Source organism: Arvicola amphibius, chromosome 3, assembly GCF_903992535.2.
Source record: "Arvicola amphibius chromosome 3, mArvAmp1.2, whole genome shotgun sequence".
Taxonomy (NCBI): Eukaryota; Metazoa; Chordata; class Mammalia; order Rodentia; family Cricetidae; genus Arvicola; species Arvicola amphibius.
Window position 1 is genome coordinate 89078586 of NC_052049.1, and position 18107 is coordinate 89096692.

The 18107-nt window shown below is 47.8% G+C and overlaps 2 protein-coding genes and 1 pseudogene across 7 annotated transcripts; 1 reads left to right on the forward strand and 2 right to left on the reverse strand.

The window, feature by feature from the left end:
- Positions 1-2472: 2472 nt before the first annotated feature.
- Positions 2473-9689, reverse strand: Fbxl12 (F-box and leucine rich repeat protein 12). 6 transcript variants are annotated; one of them, XM_038323965.1, is made up of 4 exons: positions 9108-9689; positions 7122-8372; positions 6942-7014; positions 2473-3921 (listed from the first exon to the last, which is right to left on the reverse strand). In XM_038323965.1, the coding sequence occupies exons 2-4, from the start codon at positions 7205-7207 to the stop codon at positions 3100-3102; spliced, it is 981 nt and encodes a 326-aa protein (XP_038179893.1). In that variant the 5' UTR covers positions 7208-8372; positions 9108-9689; the 3' UTR covers positions 2473-3099. The 6 variants fall into 6 exon arrangements, with proteins under 6 accessions (XP_038179893.1, XP_038179894.1, XP_038179897.1 ...); XM_038323966.1 differs by having other exon boundaries at positions 7122-8361; positions 9108-9197; XM_038323969.1 differs by lacking the exon at positions 7122-8372.
- Positions 9690-9739: 50 nt separating this feature from the next.
- On the forward strand, positions 9740-11521 carry Ubl5 (ubiquitin like 5). Its single transcript, XM_038323972.1, has 5 exons — positions 9740-9829; positions 10129-10195; positions 10344-10427; positions 10606-10643; positions 11356-11521. The coding sequence occupies exons 2-5, from the start codon at positions 10140-10142 to the stop codon at positions 11397-11399; spliced, it is 222 nt and encodes a 73-aa protein (XP_038179900.1). The 5' UTR covers positions 9740-9829; positions 10129-10139; the 3' UTR covers positions 11400-11521.
- A 5095-nt stretch (positions 11522-16616) lies between these two features.
- LOC119809285 lies at positions 16617-17359 on the reverse strand (annotated as a pseudogene).
- Positions 17360-18107: the final 748 nt, after the last annotated feature.

The window sequence follows — 18107 nt, forward strand, 5'->3', positions numbered from 1 at the left end:
GATTGGAAGAGAGTAAGAAGGATAGTTGAATAATGCCCATTTTTAAAGACTAGTACATTTTACTGTAAGTCATAAAATTGGATAGAAACATGTGTTTGTGAAAACTGAGCATTAAAATCTTACAGAGACAAAAAAAAAAAAAAAAAAAAAAAAAAGACCCCAGGACAACTTCAAAGTGTGTGCACATACACACTGGCAACTGAAAAGAAATATTGGCCAGGCATGGTGGCACACACCCTTAATCCCAGCACAGGGGAAGCAGAGGCAGGAAAATCACAAGTTCAAGGTCACCTTCTACCTTTGTCTACTTAGTGAGTTCCATGCCAGCCAGGGCTGCATAGGGAGACTGTCTCAAAAAATTAAACCCAGAGAGCTCAGTGGGAAAAGATGCTTCCTGCACAAGCTTGGCCACCTGGCTTTGACCCTAAGAACCCACAGTGGAAGAACAGAAGTGACTTCTGAAAGCTGGCCTCTGACTGCCACACACTTGGCTGTGCTCACACCCCACCCCACCCCACCCCACTGCTCTCCAACCAAGCTCAGAAATGTACTGGCACGAATCATGAAAAAATGTAGCACAGATAATAAAAACCCAGAGGCAGATATCAGGGTTCAATCTGAAGATCAGAAAAGCAAAAGCAGCCAAGCCATTAGAAAGCTCTTACCTCTTTGATAACTTCAAAACTGAAAGAGTTCCTGTCCCATCCCGCCTTATATTCCTCTCTAGTGCTGGGATTAGAGGTGTGCACCACTACCACCCAGCCTCTATGGTTAACTAGTGTGGCTGTGGGATTAAAGGTGTGTGCCACCACTGCCTGGCCTGTATGGCTGACTAGTCTGGCTGTTTTGCATTAGCCTTCAGATAAGTAAGATTTATTTATTAAAACACAAATAATATACCACTATATTACAACTGTAGAAGCTTCGAAGTTCAAGATGAAGCCGTAGATGTGATAACAGCTGAGGACCTCACAGTCACATGCCTTTCTTCTGTGTCCTCAGATGGTAGGTCACATTGTGGAATGGCAGAGGGTGTAGGGAGCAATTTTTAACTATGTGAGGGGGAAGGGTTGCATCCATGTGCACATGCTAAGATATGCTGTCACTTTCTACCTTGTTCCCTTATGACTGACCAAGTCTCTCTCACTAAAACAGAAGCTAGGCTGGCTTTCTGTGTGGCTTTCTCTGTGGGTGCTGGGGATTTGAACTCAGTACCTTATGCGTGTGCAAGTGCTCTTGCAAACCTCGATAGCTCTCCAGCTCCTCTCAGAAGTATCTTTGACAGGGACTCTAATCTCATTCACGAGGGACTTGCCCTTTTGACCTAATCCCTCCCCAAACTCACATCTAATGCGGCTATTTCTGGGTTTAGAGCTCCAACAGATAACCTAACCCATGGCAGGTGGTGAGACCACAGATGTACGTTGCCCCCAAGCTCAGATCAAAGTTATATGCTCGGTATCACCAAGCATTTGGCACCTGCATGATCAAGCTGTTACAACTCAAAAAAACAGGAAGAGGCACCAGTACACACTGAGCCCCACCAACAGACCCTGCCTCCATCTCTCTGACCTGACAGGCTCCATCTTTTTCCTTATTGACTATGCTACAGAAATGTTCTTGTTTCTTGCCAGGTGGTGGTGCATGCCTTTAATCCCAGCACTTGGGAGGCCGAGGCAGAGTTCAAGGTCAGCCTGGTCTACAATCTACAAGAGCTAGCTCCAGGACAGACTCCAAAGCTAGAGAAACCCTGTCTCAAAAAATAAATAAATAAATAAACCGTTGAAGAGCAGAAGGAGAGAGAATATGAGCAAGGAAGTCTGGACCACAAGGGGTTGGTCCACCTACTGAGACAGTGTGCCTGCTCTAATGGGAGCTCACCAAATCCAGCTGGACTGGGACTGAATGAGCATGCGATCAAACCGGACTCTCTGAATGTGGCTGACAATGGGGGCTGACTGAGAAGCCATTGATAAAGGCACTGGGACTTGTTTCTACTGCATGTACTGGCTTTTTGGTGCCTGCAAAGGGCTGGTAATGTGCCTCAGTGGGTAGAGCACTTGCCTGGCACACTCGAAACCCTGGCTTTCATCCTCAGCATCCCATAAACAAGGAGTGGCAGTATACACCTAAAATCCTAGCCCTCGGCAGGAGGCAAGAGAATTAGGAGTTGAAAGTCATCCTCAGTTTCATATGGAGTTCAGGGTCATTAATGAGCTCCAGCCTAAAAATAATAGCCTGGCAAGACTGCTTAATGGTAAAGTCACTGGTCACCAAGTCTGAGCACTTAGTTTTGATCCTTATTACCCACAGGATAGGAGAGAACTGATCCCTACAGTGTTCTCTGGCCTCCACGTTTGCTACAGCACAAACACATGAACACAAAATAAGTAACTATAATAAAGGATAAATAAAAGTGCACGTGAGTAAGTACTGGGGAGGAGCAACCCTTGTTAAATAAATGGAATGCACTTTGAAAAAAACATTATTTTTCTTTAATAGTAAAATACTATATACTGTAGAAAACTTGGAAAAGGAAGGATACAAAATACAGAAAATACCATTGAGAATCCTTCTGAACACTAGGACAATTCAACAGCTTGTCTCCTTGCCCTCGACCTCATTTCCCAAGCATCTGGCAGACAATCAGGCAGACCTCAGAGCCCTAAACTCTGCCCACCTGCACCCTAAAAATGGCCTCTCTATAGTGGTCTTCTGGGGTCCTTTAGAGACTAAGGCTTTCCAGGGCTCCAGTGTGGCTCAGGAGCACAGCAGTCCTGGCCTAACATACCTAAGGCCATGGATATGATCCCCAGGTACTGAGGGAAAGGGTGGAGGGCAAAGATATGCAAATGAATCATGAGGTAGCGATGATGCCTGTTCCTAAATGTGTGAACTGGGCCTCCCAGAAGCTGGGTGACAAGGCTGAGGTCATCCAGATGACAGAAAACCCCAGCTCTGCAGGCCCCAAGGTCCTGGCTTCTTTTCCTTGTGACCTGCAGTTTCCTCAAGCCTGACTAATGTACATGCTTCAGTTTGCTGCTGAGAAGGTCAAGTTTAAAAGCTAGGATAGATCCCAGGGATGGATGGGTGGTACCTTCACATCCACCAATCCATGGATTCTTTGGGACAGGCCCTAACAATAACCATGCAGTGGGGCAGGCCCTTGCATAGGATCTTCTCTGCCTCCTGGCCCTCCCAGCCCAGCCCTTGCACCTCAAGCACTCTGAGTTTAGGCATGGTGAGGCAAGAGGACACAATCTGAGCAGGTGTAGGCATTTCTGGGGTGATGAGGGGTCCCTGGAAGCACAAACTCTCCAGGGCAGGCATTCCCTCCAGGAAGACCAGGCCTTGGGCTGAGAGGCCCCCAACGGTCAGCCGAATTTTACGCACATCTCGGAGGTGGCGACTGATGGCCAGCAGGGTGCTGTCGGCTGACAGGGTACAGCCCAGCACCTCCAGTCTCTGCAGGTAGCTGAGCTCCTGGAGGCTGGCATCCAGCCCGGTCTCGGTGACCCGGTAGGTGCCGCCCAGCACCAGCGAGCGCAAGGCTCGGAAGCGGGTGAGACCCTGCAGGTGCTCATCCCTGAAGGCTGGCACTCGGTCCAGCACGATGCATTCCAGCAGCGGCAGCACTGTGGGATCCTGCTCCTTCTGCAGCCAGATCATCGAAATCTCGCAGCTGTGCAGCTCCAGGGTCCTCAGCGTGCTGGGCAGGCTGGTGATAGGCACCATGCTCAGGTCAGCCACGTGCAGGCACAGGCGCTTCAGGTTGGGACACTTCTGGCCCAGGGCCCGCATCAAGGCAGGGGACAGCTGTGGGGCCTGAGAGCCAGAGAACAGGTAGCCACCCATGCGCAGCGAGTGGAGCCTGGAAGCCATGTATCGGCGCAGAAGATGCCACATGACTTTCGGACGCATCTGTAAGAGCCAGAGATTGGGGTGACTGGGTGAGAGGTACAGGGGCTCTCAGAGGATCTACCTAACTGGTAACAGACATGCATGGGATCTGGGTTCTGGTGTCCCCCTGGGTTTTGGCTCTTCCACCAGTTTCCTTCCCTCAAGCAAGGTAGTTTCTTTTGCTGGGTAACATGTCCTTAAACCCAGCCAGCACACAGGGGAGACTGAGGCGGGAGGATCCACAGTTCTGGCCAGGCTGTCTAGTCAATCAGTAGGCTCCAACTTCATGGAAGATTCTGTCTCAAACACAAGCAAAGAGTCCAGAGTTGTGGCACACACCTTTGATCCCAGCACAGGTGGGCATGGAGGCAGGGGGATCTCTCTAAATTCCAGGCTAGTCTGGTCTACATACCAAGTTCAGGCTACATAGTGAAACCCTGTGTCAAACAAAACAAAGCAAGCAAGCAAGCAAGCAAACAAACAAACATGTGTGTGCACAAATGTGTGTATGAGAGAGAAAGAAGCTAAGGAAGATGCCCTTCAGTAACCTCTGGCCCTACATGCTCTTGAACACATGCATTTGCACCTGCGCATACACAAAAATGTACACTTTTTCCAAAAAGAAGAAAAGCTACATAGAACAAGAGATTCGTTGCTGGTGTTGGAATGGAATCCAGGACATGCTGTGAACTCAGCCTCACCAGTTCAAAGCATACCCTTGTTTCTGTTGGCACTGGGGAATGAACTCAGGGCCGCATACAGGCCAGGAAAACATGCTAGAACAAAGTCACGGTTCCAAGTCTTTTCTGAATTTGTATTTCAAGACAGGGTCTAGCTAAGTCGTCAAGGCTGGCCTTGAATTTATGATCTTCCTCCCTCAGCCTGTGTGTAGTAACTGGGATTACAGGCCTGTACCAGACTCAGCTTTACAGTATAGATTTTATTGACCACTTTTTCAGAGAGAAATTAAATCTTTTCCTTTTTTTAATTATTTTGTGTAGTTGCTGGGGAGATGGCTCCTCCTTCTGAAAGGTGTCTTGATATATGACTTTCTCTATTCTGTTACTATAAAATTTTACTGGGTGGTGGTAGTAACACTTTAATACCAGCAATCGGGAATCTCTTGAGTTTGTTAGGGTCCAAGAGAAACCCCAAAGGAAAGACCAACAGCCACATACGCAACAGCAAGAGCGCTTTATTAATTCCAATGTTGGGGTGGTACATGGCAACCCCCCAAGAAGGTCAAAAGCTTCCTTAAAGTGGAGTTAAGTGAATTCCAGGGAGGGAGGATTTATCTGATTGGTGGAAGAATGATTAGTCTGGGGGCTGACTGGTGGGAGGTCCTAGTGGTTAGGGACCTTCCAGCAGCAGGATACAGAAGCTATCTCTAGATATCAGGAGACTGGGGGGGGGGCACCTGCTGAGCCAGCAGAAGGGGTCATGGGGTACTTGCTGAGTTAGCTGAAGGCTGTGGGGCACCTGCTGATTGGTTGCTCCTCATTTGTGGTTTTCCTGAGGACTGTCTGCTTAGCTCTGTCCCAATTTAGTGAACCAAAATTAAGGCCTGGTCTCTGTCAGGGCTACTAGGAGAACCTAGCCTCTAGCCTCCCCCCCCCCCACCCCAAGTCCTCTCAGAGTTCAAAGCCAGTCTGCTTGGTCTAGAGAGTGAGTTCCAGGACTCACAGAGAAACCCTGCCTCAAAAATAAATAAATAAAATTTGATGTAACCATTAGGTTTGAACATGTATTTGAGGAAGACTAACTGTATTCTCAAGACACAGCCACTCACATCTGGCTCCAGAATAAACTCTTATCCACTTTATCCACTTTGAGACAAACATTTTGGGCTACATGAGATCCGTCTCAAAAACCAAAAGAGAACAAAACCAGAAAATAGATAATAGTTATAAGTTTTCATTTATCATATGCTGGAGACCAGATATGGTCTAAACCATCTCCCTATGCAACTGGCTAAGTCCTACAATACATCAGGCAGGCAGATACTAGATACTTTTTCTTATCTCTTGGTGTTAGGGATAGAGTCCAGGGCTTCACCAAGGTCAAATAAGCACTCTTTTTAATCCCCATTTCTTGGATGAGAAACTGAGGTCTGGGGGTTGCTGAGAAGGTAAAGACTAGTGCCAGGATAGACATGCAGGAAATCACAGCATGAACTCAATTCAAAACCAAACCAACTAAGCTCGGCAGTGGTGGTGCACACCTTTAATCTCAGTTATTTGGGACGCAGAGGGAGGTGGATCTCGTGAGTTCGAGGCCAGCCTGAACTACAGAGCGAGTTCCTGGACAGCCAAGGCTGTTACACAGAGGAACCCTGTCGAGAGAGAGAGAGCAGAGCGAGAGTGAGAGCGAGAAAGAGAGAGAGAGAGAGAGAGAGAGAGAGAGAGAGAGAAAAGGGGGAGGGAGGGAGGGAGGGAGGGAGGGAGGGAGGGAGGGAGGGAGGGAGGGAAAACCAAACCAGCTGGGCATGTGGGTGCAAGCTCCATCTTTAGAGCCAAAGACAGGAGGATAAAGTGAGTTCTAAGACAGCTGGGCTACAGAGAAACCCTGGGGGGGGGGGCAACAAATAAAAACCAAATACTTCTGGGCCAGACAAGGTGGCCTACACCTGTGTAATCTTAGCACCAAGGAAGTTGAGGTCAGGGGTAGTGAGCTGGAAGCCCTCGGCCAAATCAGTAAAGTGCTTTCCTAGCACCCAGGGAGCCAAAATTCCATTGCCAGCATCACAGAAACGGGTCATGGGGACCCACGCTGGTAATCCTTGTATTAGAAGGTCAAGGTGGATCAGAAATTCCAGGTTATCCTCAGCTTCTTAAGGAAGCGTGAGGCCAATCAGGACTAGAGACCTTGTCTCAAAACAACCTCCCCTCCCCCAAAGAAACAAACAAAAAATCTAGAAAGAAAAATTAATAAACAAATAAAACGAGCAATTAAAACACTAGAAAGCAAAACAAGGCGAACCCCACTTCTGGGCAGGAGGCTGGCTCTCCGTGAACTGTCCGCGGGTCCCGCCTATCGCATACCGTGTAGAGCGTCAGGTCGACATGTCGCCACAACCACCGGTCATCCACTAGCTTCTTCCAGCGGTGACAGACCCTGGAGGAGTGGACCGGCCATTAGAACGACCCCGGCCTGCTGGGACCAGATTCGCATCTCCTGCTGAGCCCCTGCCCGGCTCTTTCCCCCGAGGAGCGGGGCCGCACCTGGAGATGCGGATCCGGTCCCGGACCGGGAGGTATGAGAAGATCTCCAAGAGCACCAAGTCTGGGAGGTCAAACAGCGTCGCCATGGTCCTGCTGTCCTGCGCTTCCGTTTCCGGTGGCGGCGAGGCCCGCGCTCCCCTGAGGGCGCTGAGGTGGCCCGACTGGCCAAACCGGTGCGACTTTCGGATGCCTGCAGAGGAGCACTACTTTCCTTTCCTAGGGAAAAGGCTGGACTGGGCCGCCCGGCTGGAAGACCGGTGGTAGGCAGGGACTGGAGACTGAATAGGCCAGACTTGAGCAGCGGTGAGGCTGAGGGGGAGGCAAACCGAGGTGTGGCTTGGGTGAGGAGGGGGGGGCACGAGGCGTGGCTAGAGCCAGGATGGAAGGCGGACAGCAAACCCAGAAGGCGGGCTTGGGCTCGTGGCGTCTCGGGGGCGTGGCAAGGAAGTGTCGCTAAAAACAAGCAGCAAACCCAGAGGGGTCCAGGGGGCCACCCAGTAGGCGTGGCTCCGGCAAGGAGGGGGGCTCAGGGCGTAGCCAGAGCCAGGAGACGTGGCGAGCCGAGGCCAGCAGACGAGGTTCTGAAAGCGGCTGGCCTAGAAGACGAGGCTCTGGCCGGAGGGGTGTGACTCTGGGGCGTGGCCAGGCCCAGGGGGCGGGGCTGAGGAAACCCCGAAGGCGGGCTTTAGGGTAGGGGTGAGGAAGGGAGACAGAGACAGCCGCGCGAGAGACAGGGGTGGGGGTATGTTTCGGGAGTGAAAAGCCTCGACCGAGTGGACCGGTGTAGCCAGGGGCAGAGGAGCGGCAGGAGGCAGTCAGGCACAACAGGAAGGCGTAGCTTCAGCAGAAAGAGACTAAGGGGCGCGCAGAGTCAAGGGACTAGTGGCGTGCTCAGAAGGCAGTACTTGGAAGAGGTTTAGGGACGTGACCAAGGCAGAGACCAGGCTGGGAGCAGATCGGATGCTAAGAAGGCTGGGGAAAGCTAACAGCAGCAAGCCGAGAAATCGTGACTTGACCTGTAAAGCCTAGCTTAGGCGGAACAAGGTCCGATACAGGGGATGAAGGCAAGTTTGGAATGGGTGGGCGGTACAGGGAGGGGTTGGGGAACAGTCAGGACTGGAGGAGTGCCTAAGACTTGGGACGGAACCCTAAAAACATCGCTGGAGGCAGAAGCAATGGATGAGCAAGGAGCTAGGTGTGCAACTCAGTGGGAGAGCCCTTGGCTACATGCTAGTAGGCCCTAGGTTCGATCTCCAACACCAAAAAAAAAAAAAAAGAAAGGAAGGAAGGGAGGGAGGGACGGAGGAAGTGAGGGAGGGAGGGAGGGAGGTAAAGGGAGAGAGGGAGAGAGAGGGGGAGAGAGAGAGAGAGAGAGAGAGAGAGAGAGAACCAAAAATAAGAAACCCCACTTTTCTAGTACGTATTCGCGAGTCTGTGGCTCACACTCCAATATGGATGTCGATAGAGCCTGGGAAGTATTTTGGAAACGGAAACGAGGCATCGGTGAGAGGATGGAACAGACTAAAACACTAAGGACTTCACTCCAGACCAAAAAATGTAAATGCGGCGAGGCTGAGGGGCCGGCACGCCAGCCAAGCCAGGAAGGCGTGGCCACAGGCGCAATAAAAAGCGAAAGTAATGCTTTTTTCTGCCTACGCATAAGAATACATTTTGTATAAGTGGTATTAGCTAAGCACAAGGCCCTAGTTGATTTTTTTTCTTTTTCTTTTTTAAAAAGTGCGCTTAACCTCTGAGCCATCTCTCCAGCCCCTTTTTCTTTTGAAACAGTCTCTCTACAAAGCTCTGTCCTGGAACTCGCTATATAAACCAGCCTGGCTTCTAACACACAGGCCTATACAATACCAGCAACTTTCTAGGCTGGACACGAGTATCACAATTTCGAAGTCAGCTTAGTCTATACACCGATACCCTATCTCAAAAAAAAAAATTAAGCTAATTTTAAAAAAAATGAGTCTATGTGCTTACCTTACTGAGAGTCCTGTCTGCTAAATCATTCAGTAGAGGTGAAGACTGGTTGAATTTAGGACGGGATTCCTCTCCCATCACCTATCGCGATTCTGTAATCTGGAACAAGGTGCTCCTTGAAGATTTTTTTAAAAAAAGCAGAAGATCTTTTCTGGTAAACTGTTTCCAGCATCTTCGCAGGCAAGACACGGACGCACGGTGTGGTGTGCAACATGGCTTAGCTTTCATCAACTGCGGTCTGCACCACTAGGGTCTCGGAAAGTTATTCGGGTCAGAGGGGAAAGGCAGGCCCAGGGTCCGAGACTGAGCTTTGAATGAAAGTAGAGAGCCCGAAAGCCACAGGACCTGCATGACTCCAGTTCCGCCCCTCGGCAGCCGGGATTCTGCGGTAGGTTTGTTTGGCTTGGGGATGGCAGAGCACCCCGCCTCTGAGGATCCTCTGGGTCTCCTCTCCTCCACAACGAAGGGATCTCCAACATCGCTTTCCACGTCGGCTGTAAATCCACTAGGATCGTCATTTAATCTCAGTCTTTTTACTCAGCCTCGGCTCGTCAAAACTGCGCCACAGAATCGCCAATCTTTGCTAGCCCGGAACCTGGAAGCAACTGGGGGCGGGTGTTTCCGTTATATCACTTCCGCTTCCTGTTTCTAGCCTTAAATCGGGCCAGAGCTCGGCGTTCGAGCCAGGAGTTGTGTCGTCGATAAATTCGAGGGGTTTAGAGGTGAGCGAGCTAAACCAAGAGGCCCGGGATCACGGGAAGCGGCTGAGACTCGGAAGGCTAAGGGATGCGGGAGGCGAAGCCAGGGGTGCGGGGCTGGGCCTGCGGGAGTTAAGGGGCAGAGACGCGACTGTCTAGGGTCCGCGCCATTGAGACCCTGGACCAGGGCTGCCGCGGATTTGTGTCCGGTGTTCAGGGTAGCGTGACTAAAGAACTTAACTCGGGAAAGGTCCTTGGGCGTCTGGGCGACCCGCAAAGTCCTGACTCTGCCGCCTTCCCTCCTCTCACTCCGCGCGGCGTAGGTCCAGCCACAATGATTGAGGTGGTTTGCAACGACCGTCTAGGAAAGAAAGTCCGCGTCAAGTGCAAGTATCCACCGAGGGGTGACTGGCAGTGGTCTCTGGGGCAGTTGGCGATGGTGGGGAAATTGTAGTTAAATGACGTAGATGGGGAGGCCTAATATCATCTTCCTCGTTCTACCTCTTCCATCCATTTACCTTAACTCCTTCGTGCCCAGCACCGATGACACCATCGGGGACTTGAAGAAACTGATAGCGGCCCAAACTGGCACCCGCTGGAATAAGATCGTTCTTAAAAAGTGGTAAGTGCGCTGGTCCTCATTAGGCTAGAAGGTTTCGGTTGGGAAAAGCGCCTCAGGCAACCCCCCCCCCCCATGAAGGATCAGCTTGCTTTCAAGACAAAAGCCCACCCCCACCCCACCCACCAAAGCTGCTTCTCTCTAAACTGTATCTGTCCTCTCCCTCCCCCCACCCCCGTAGGTACACGATTTTTAAGGACCATGTGTCTCTGGGAGATTGTATCCTTTTCAGTTCTGGTTCTATACTGAAACCTGTAGGGAAATTAAGAAAGTGGGATATTTAACTTAAAATGTGGCCTGTTGTGACTACTGAGAAAATGGGTACTATAGAATTATTTTGTTGTTGAGGAAGGTGGTAGAATAGTTTAACTTGGTTCAGAAGGATTTTAACATTCAGGTCCGAAATATTTATGGTTGTTGGACAGGTTGAAGGCGGAGTGTAACTCAGATGTGACTGTAGTTGACAACCAGTATGATTTTTAAATTGGGGGTGAGGTTCTGCAGTCATGCCTGTGCACCACGTGTGTGCTTGTTGCTGGCAAGAAAGCTTCAGGTTCCCTGGAACCACCGTGTGAGTGCTGGGAACTGTACCCAATTCCTCTGGAAGAGCATTCATGGGTGCTATTCAACTGCTGAGCTCTCTCTCCAGCTTGAGTATGAACATTTAAGAAAATGTATTGTTGTCTGTGTGATAGGGGGTGGGGGCACCTGAGAATCTGACTACACCAGGCTTTGGTGGCAAACAGCTTCGCCTTCTCGGTGCTCTTCAGGGCTACTCTACATTATTTATAGCTTGAGATCTTAGATCAAAGTGCCCATTCCAAAATTGCTTCCTTACTCCAGGGTTGGGTGTTGAGCCCAGGATCCAGCTGTGAGTGTTTAGAGGGGTAGAGTCAGCCCTCAATGAAAATTCCTTAATACCTGTCTTCAGATGAAATCCATGATGGGATGAACCTGGAGCTTTATTACCAATAGACGGGAATTCCTTCTCCTTGCCTACCCTGCCTTCCTCTCCCGCCCTCATTTGACACTGGTATAGATGCCCATTTTTAACAATTCACATGAATAAAAACTTCAGTGCTGCTTTGTTGCTGTCATACTTGTGTGAAAGTTGTATCGTGATGGAGAGCTGGTGTCTGGTGGTTACAGTCCTGTATGTGGCTCCTTGCAGGGGAACTTAAGAGTGAACTGGAGGCTGGACCTGGTGCTACACATGTGACATCTCAGCACTTGGGTGATGGAGGCAAAGGATCAGGTGTTCCAGGACATCCTTGGCTACATGAGACCCTGTCTCAAAAATCTGCTGAAGTCATGATGGAGTAGCCTAGTAGAATGGACCCAGAGCTCTGCTGTTGGCTTTGGGTCACCGATGGACAGAGATCCTATGAGTATTGTCACCCTCATAAACCATTAACCTGCATAAGGAGGGTAGATACACAGCTGGAACAGAGTCTGGCTTCACAAGACTGGGTGGAACACTTGTCCACCACAGCTAAATGACTCCAGACAAGTTAGTTTCTTTACTCTCCTAAGCCTCTACAATGGTTTCAATATCTCCACCAAAACCAGGGTTAAGACGACGTCCCCAGTAGCAAAGAAACTCAACAGATTTGATCTGTAAACAGTAGCTGGACAAACAGTAGAACTAAGCTAAATAAAAATCATTCGTCATGAGAGTCTCCTGTAGACCACATTAGCCTAGAAACTCACTGTGTAACACCCATGATCTTGAACTCCTGCCTCCACCTCCCAAGTGTTGAGATTAAAGGTCCAGTACCACCATGCCGAATTTAGTATGATCTCATTTTTTTTTTTTTTTGCTTTAAAAAATTACCAGGTGCGTGATGGTGGCGCACGCCTTTAAACCCAGCACTTGGGAGGCAGAGGCAGGTGGATCTCTGAGTTTGAGGCCAGCCTGGTCTACAAGAGCTAGTTCCAGGACAGGCTCCAAAGCTACAGAGAAACCCTGTCTCGAAAAACCAAAAGAAAAAAAAAAATTACCAGGAGCTGTGACCGCCTACACATGTATTGTCATTGTCTTCATCTCCTCTTCACAATGTGGCCAGAGTTTGGACAGGAAAGGAAGGCTATCGGTGTTTCCTGTAGTTTTAGCTAAATACCAGAGACTCAGTAATTTGTGAAGAATGTTTTTTGGTTTGGATTTTTTTTTTAAAGTGGGGAAATAAGTAAAATATATGCCTTATAAGCATGAGGACTGAGTCTGCTCTCCAGAACTCATGTAATTTATGTAGGTGTATCCTTTTTTGATTTTCGAGACAGGGTTTCTCTGTAGTTTTTGGTGCCTGTCCTGGAACTAGCTCTTGTAGACCAGGCTGGCCTCAAACTCACAGAGATCCGCCTGCCTCTGCCTCCCAAGTGCTGGGATTAAAGGTGTGCGCCACCACCGCCCGGCAGGTGTACACTTTTAATCTCAGCATTTAGCAGGTAGAGACAGGAAGATCTCGGGCTTGCTAGCTAGCCAGTCTAGCTTAATTGGTGTGCTTTAGGCCAAGGACTGTCTAAAAGGAGGTAGATTGTGTTCCTAAAATGACACTCAAGGTTGTCCTCTACCCTCCACATCTAAGCACTCACAGAAACACATACTACATACTTGTAAAAACAAATAAAGCTACTTGAGTGGCCAACTTAGGACCAATCTAAGCAAGAGACCCCATCTGAAAAAGTGGAAAGCAGCTGGGTATGTAGCTAGTTGGTAAAATCCTAAAATTGCTTTTATCAGATATTTTGTTATAGGAGTGAGAAAAGTAGCACAATGGGCTACATAGATCTGTTTTAAAAACCCACTGTATGGGGCTGGAGAGATGGCTCAGAGGTTAAGAGCACTGACTGCTCTTCCAGAGGTCCTGAGTTCAATTCCCAGCAACCACATGGTGGCTCACAGACATCTGTAATGAGATCTGGTGCAACACTGTATACATAATAAAATAAATACAGACAGAACACTGTATACATAATAAATCTAAAAACGCACTGTGCTAGGGTTCTGTAGAGAAACAACTGATAGGATGAAGACACAAACACAGGGTTTATTAGAGGGGCTTACGGCTATGGTCTAACTATTCCAACAGTGGCTGTCTCAGGGTAAAGTCCAAGAATCTATGAGGCAGGATTTCTCAGCTAGTCTTGAGTTATATGCCAGAATCCCGAAGAAGTTCTAATGCCAGCAAAGAAATGGACTTGCCAGGGAGAGTGGGTGAGCAAGCAAAGAGCAAGTGCTTCCTTCTTCATGGCTTATATGGGCTGCCAGTCAGAAGGGATGGCCCAGATTAAAGGTGGCTCTTCCCAACTCAAAATATTAAGGTTTAGGGTGGTTTTCACACCTCAAATGATTCAATCATGAAAGAAAATTCCTCACAAGTGTACCCAGCTGCTTGAGTTTTAGTTAATCCCAAATGTAGTCAAGTTGACAACAAAGAATAGCCATAACACCCACATATATAAGTATAAATTTACATATATAGTATTTGGATTTAATTTTTTTGTTACGTTTTTACTTATGTTCATGTGTGTGCATGTGACGGGACAGACATCCATATACCATGGTATGCATTTAAGTTTATGTATGAACCTGTGCCATGGCTGCTTATGGAGGTCGGACAACAATCTTGGCTGTCAGTTCTAGCCGTTTACCTTGTTGGAGATTTGCTGTCTTTGTTGTTTACTGCTTGTACTAGCTGGGAAAATGAGGTAGGTAGGTAGATAGATAGATAGATAGATAGATAGATAGATAGATAGATAGATAGATAGATAGATAGAGGCTAGCTGGGAAAATTAGACACAGACATGTATATATAGATGTATGTGTGTGTGTGTGTAAGCCATTTATTAGCGTGGCCTACAGACTTGAGTAGTCCAACAATAGCCGTCTCCGAGGGAAAGATCAAAGATCTGGAGATTGTCAGTTCACTGGATGTCTCAGCAGTTCCAGTTTGGTGCTGGTGTCCCGGGGAAGTCCTAGAGAGCTGCCAGTTTCCAGTCTTTTGGGATGCCAAAGAAGTGGGCACCAACACCAGCAAAGAATCCTTTGCTTCAGAACAGGGTAGATGGACTTGCCAGTGAAATAGCCATCAGACTTGTAGTGACTGCTCTCACCCACTTCTTGATCCATGCTTTCATACCATAATTGCTACATGCCTTGTGATTTGTTTTTTTCACCTAGTAAGGTTTTGTTGTTGTTGTTGTTTGTTTGTTTTTTTAAAACTGGCTAACACCCCTGATCCTATCCTGAAAGCTTTATATAGGAATAAGTCATTTGATCTTCACATCAGCAAGAGGTATTACCACTTATCTACACTTTGCAGTGGGAGGGCTGAATCGTTGAGGGTAAGCAAGCAGTAGAGTGAGGCTTGAACCCACACACCACAACCTTTAATGCCCTTTCCTGAGTTCATGTCACTGAGCGTCATCCTTTTGAGGTCACCCAAGGGTCTGCATTATTGAACTGGAATTGAACCTTTCCCCATTGGTGTCTTTGAAAATCATTAAGTATCCAGGGCCAGTAAGGTGAGTGAAGGCACTTGTACCAAGCCTGGCAACTTTAGTTTGACCTTCAGGGCCCCATGGTGGAAGGAGAGAACAGATTGCCATAAATTGTCCTCTAACTACAGAGTTATCTCTCTTATAAATGTAATAGTTTTTTAAAGTAACCTTTTGGTTTTTAGAGACAGGGTTTCTATGTGTAGCCCTGGCTGTCCTGAACTCCCTCTGTAGACCATGCTGGCCTCGAGCTCAGAGATCCTAATGCCTCTGCCTACTACCACTGGCATAAAGTAACATTTTTAAAATTTTATGCTTCACCTGCATGTATACATGAATGTGCACCATGTGCAGGCCTGGTAAACTGAAAAAAAATTTTTTTTGGTTGTTGTTGTTTTTGAAAGCTCAGAAGTCAGAAATTGGAATTTAACCTGAAGGTCTGAAAAGTAAAACAGCTAGCCACTGGCTCGTACCTCTACCTCAGTCTGAAATGACTATTCTGCCTCCCAAGAATCTCAGAATGAGACTGTCTGAGAGCTGTCTCCTCCTGTTTTGATTTTTGTTTTGTTTTTTTGTTGTTGTTGTTTTGTTGTTGTGTTTTTTTTTTTCACTCTTCAAAGTTTTATTTTGCCACGGACCGGCTCAGGAAAGCCACTCAGACCGTGGGAGAAGCAGGGTCTTGGTAACAAGAAGGCACACGTTCGGCGAATGACAGACAGATACAACACACAAGAGAGTGGTTGGAATCTGCTGCAATTTTACTAAATTCATGTTTTCATTATATAATATTCAAACAAAGAACAAATCAGAAGGTCATGTGTCATCAGTTGGCACAGTATGAAAGCTTCTTTTAGTCACATTATCAGGGACAGGTGTTAGACATAAAACATCCTTTGAAAAGGAAATCTTGTCCTTGGGAACGTAAACCTCAGTCAAGTGGTTTCATCTTAAGAATAGAAAGTTTCTGTCTCATTATCGCTATCATGGCCTTTCCTCTTTCTAACCCTTTCTTCATATCATCTAGTGACCAAATATGCCTAATCAGCTCTCTGCACCTGTTGAAATTACTTTTTAGTACCTTCTTATGCAGGAGACACCATGGGGGTTGGGATCTAACAAGCCTATTCATAAAGTTCAAAGTATAACATAACAGTCTTTTGTCCATCAACATTAACCCATCTATTCCCTTGCTCATCATACTCCCCGTGTATGTCAAAGGTTCTGCTGTAGTCTTATACATTCCCATTCTGTGCTTCCCTATCTCAAAGCTGTTCCTGAAGAGAATGATCCTTGTCTTGTATATATAAAGACTATCATTATTATGAAAGAAATTGTGCAAAGCTCATATCCCACATAGTCAGCTAATCAAGAAACCTGTCTATGCCCCAAGGGCAGCCAATACCATGCTGCCTGCCATTGACCTCCAGGAAGCCTAGTCCCATGGGACATGTAGCTCCCATCCAGCATAATGACATATGCCATGTCACACAGACGACACTGGAGTTGGTGTGGCATTATTTCACTAACTTCAGGTCAAATATTTCAACACAATTGTTTTCTGGCCAATTACCAGCCTTTTTTGACTTCCTAAAATGGTAGTACCAAAAGATCTGTGGGTAAGGGAGAAGAGACCACTTTAAGAAGCATTGCATTTACTCATCTTTCCCAAGGCAACAAAGTTGGGTATCTGACTGTTCAACCATCTACCAAACAAAGCTTTAATAGCATCCGGAAGGGCAAACCAGGCTGTACACTCTTCAACTCGTCAGAACCAGCCCTAGGAAACCATTCCACACCCACACGAAGGGCACGGCCACTCATCTCTTCTTTTTTCTGTTGCTGCAACATTTTTCTTCTTTTAATTATCATATCGTGTAGTTTCTCAAGTCCTTCCTTTATTCCATCTCCTATGATTGCACAGGTGGCTGCAGGTGCCAAGGGGCCGGAGAGCTCAGTTCCCCCATTGCTAACAATTTCTCAATTTCTGAGAGAGACAGTGTGTTCCTCAGGTCTTGCTTGTTAGCAACTATAAGCACAGGGACCCCCTGATTTTCTGATAGCCTAGTTATTTTATGAAGTTCCGTTTTGGCTTCTTCCATTCGCTCCACATCGACAGAGTCCACCACGAACACGATGTCATCTACGAACACGATGTCATCTGTGTGTCGGGTATATGACTTCCACAGTGGCCTTAACTTCTCTTAACCACCTATGCCCCAGAAGTGAAAAGTGACTGCCTTGGAATTGCCCACGGTTACCTTAATTTTCTCAGTGTTAAATCCTTTGGTAGGTACAGTGTTTACAAACTCATTGAACTGCAGCCTGTACAAAACTATCGTCTTCCCAGCACAGTCCAAACCCAGAATAGCAATATGAAAAGACTGAAAGGAGGGCAGGCTGGACAGGATAGAAGTCTGGTCTGACAGTCCATTCCCCATTTCCAGCTGAGAACGGCGTCCCAAACCCTGGACCGAACCCAACGCGTTCCTCTTAGCTTACAATGAGCTCCGAGACTGCTCCTGGGCTGGAGTCAGGGTTCCAACAGGGAACCATTGGCTGGCATCTGTCAGCCGAGTCCTCCACGCAGCTCTCTCTCCTCCCATTTTATAATCCTTTCTAGTTCTGGCATTAAAGGTGTGCATTGCCGGGTTTCTATGGCAAACTAGTGTGGCTACTGGGATTAAAGGTGTGTGTTGTGGCCTGGGCTGTAAGGCTGGCCAGTGTGGCTGTTTTACTCTCTGAACTTCAGGCAAGTTTTATTAAAATAAAATGAAATACCACTACAGGTTTTTCGAGACAGGGTTTTGCTGTTTAACTCTGGCTGCCCTGGAACTCACTTTGTAGACCAGGCTGGCCCCGAGTTTAGAGACCCGCCTGCCTCGGCCTCCCAAGTGCTTGGATTAAAGGTGTGCACCATCACCGCCTGGCTTTGCTTTGTTTTGTTTCAGACAGGGTTTCTGTGTGTAACCTTGGCTGTCTTGGAACTCAGTGTGTAGACCAGGCTGGCCTCGAACTCCTGAATGCTGGTTATGCACCACCATGTCAGTTTCCTCACAAACTATCGGTTGACTTAAACTGGTCGTCCAAGCTGCCCACCCTCTCCTATACCCTTTCCTCATCCTAGTGGCAGTGCTATCACCCAGCCAGGACTTAGGAAGGAGCCAGATGAAGAAGGAATAAGTTAAG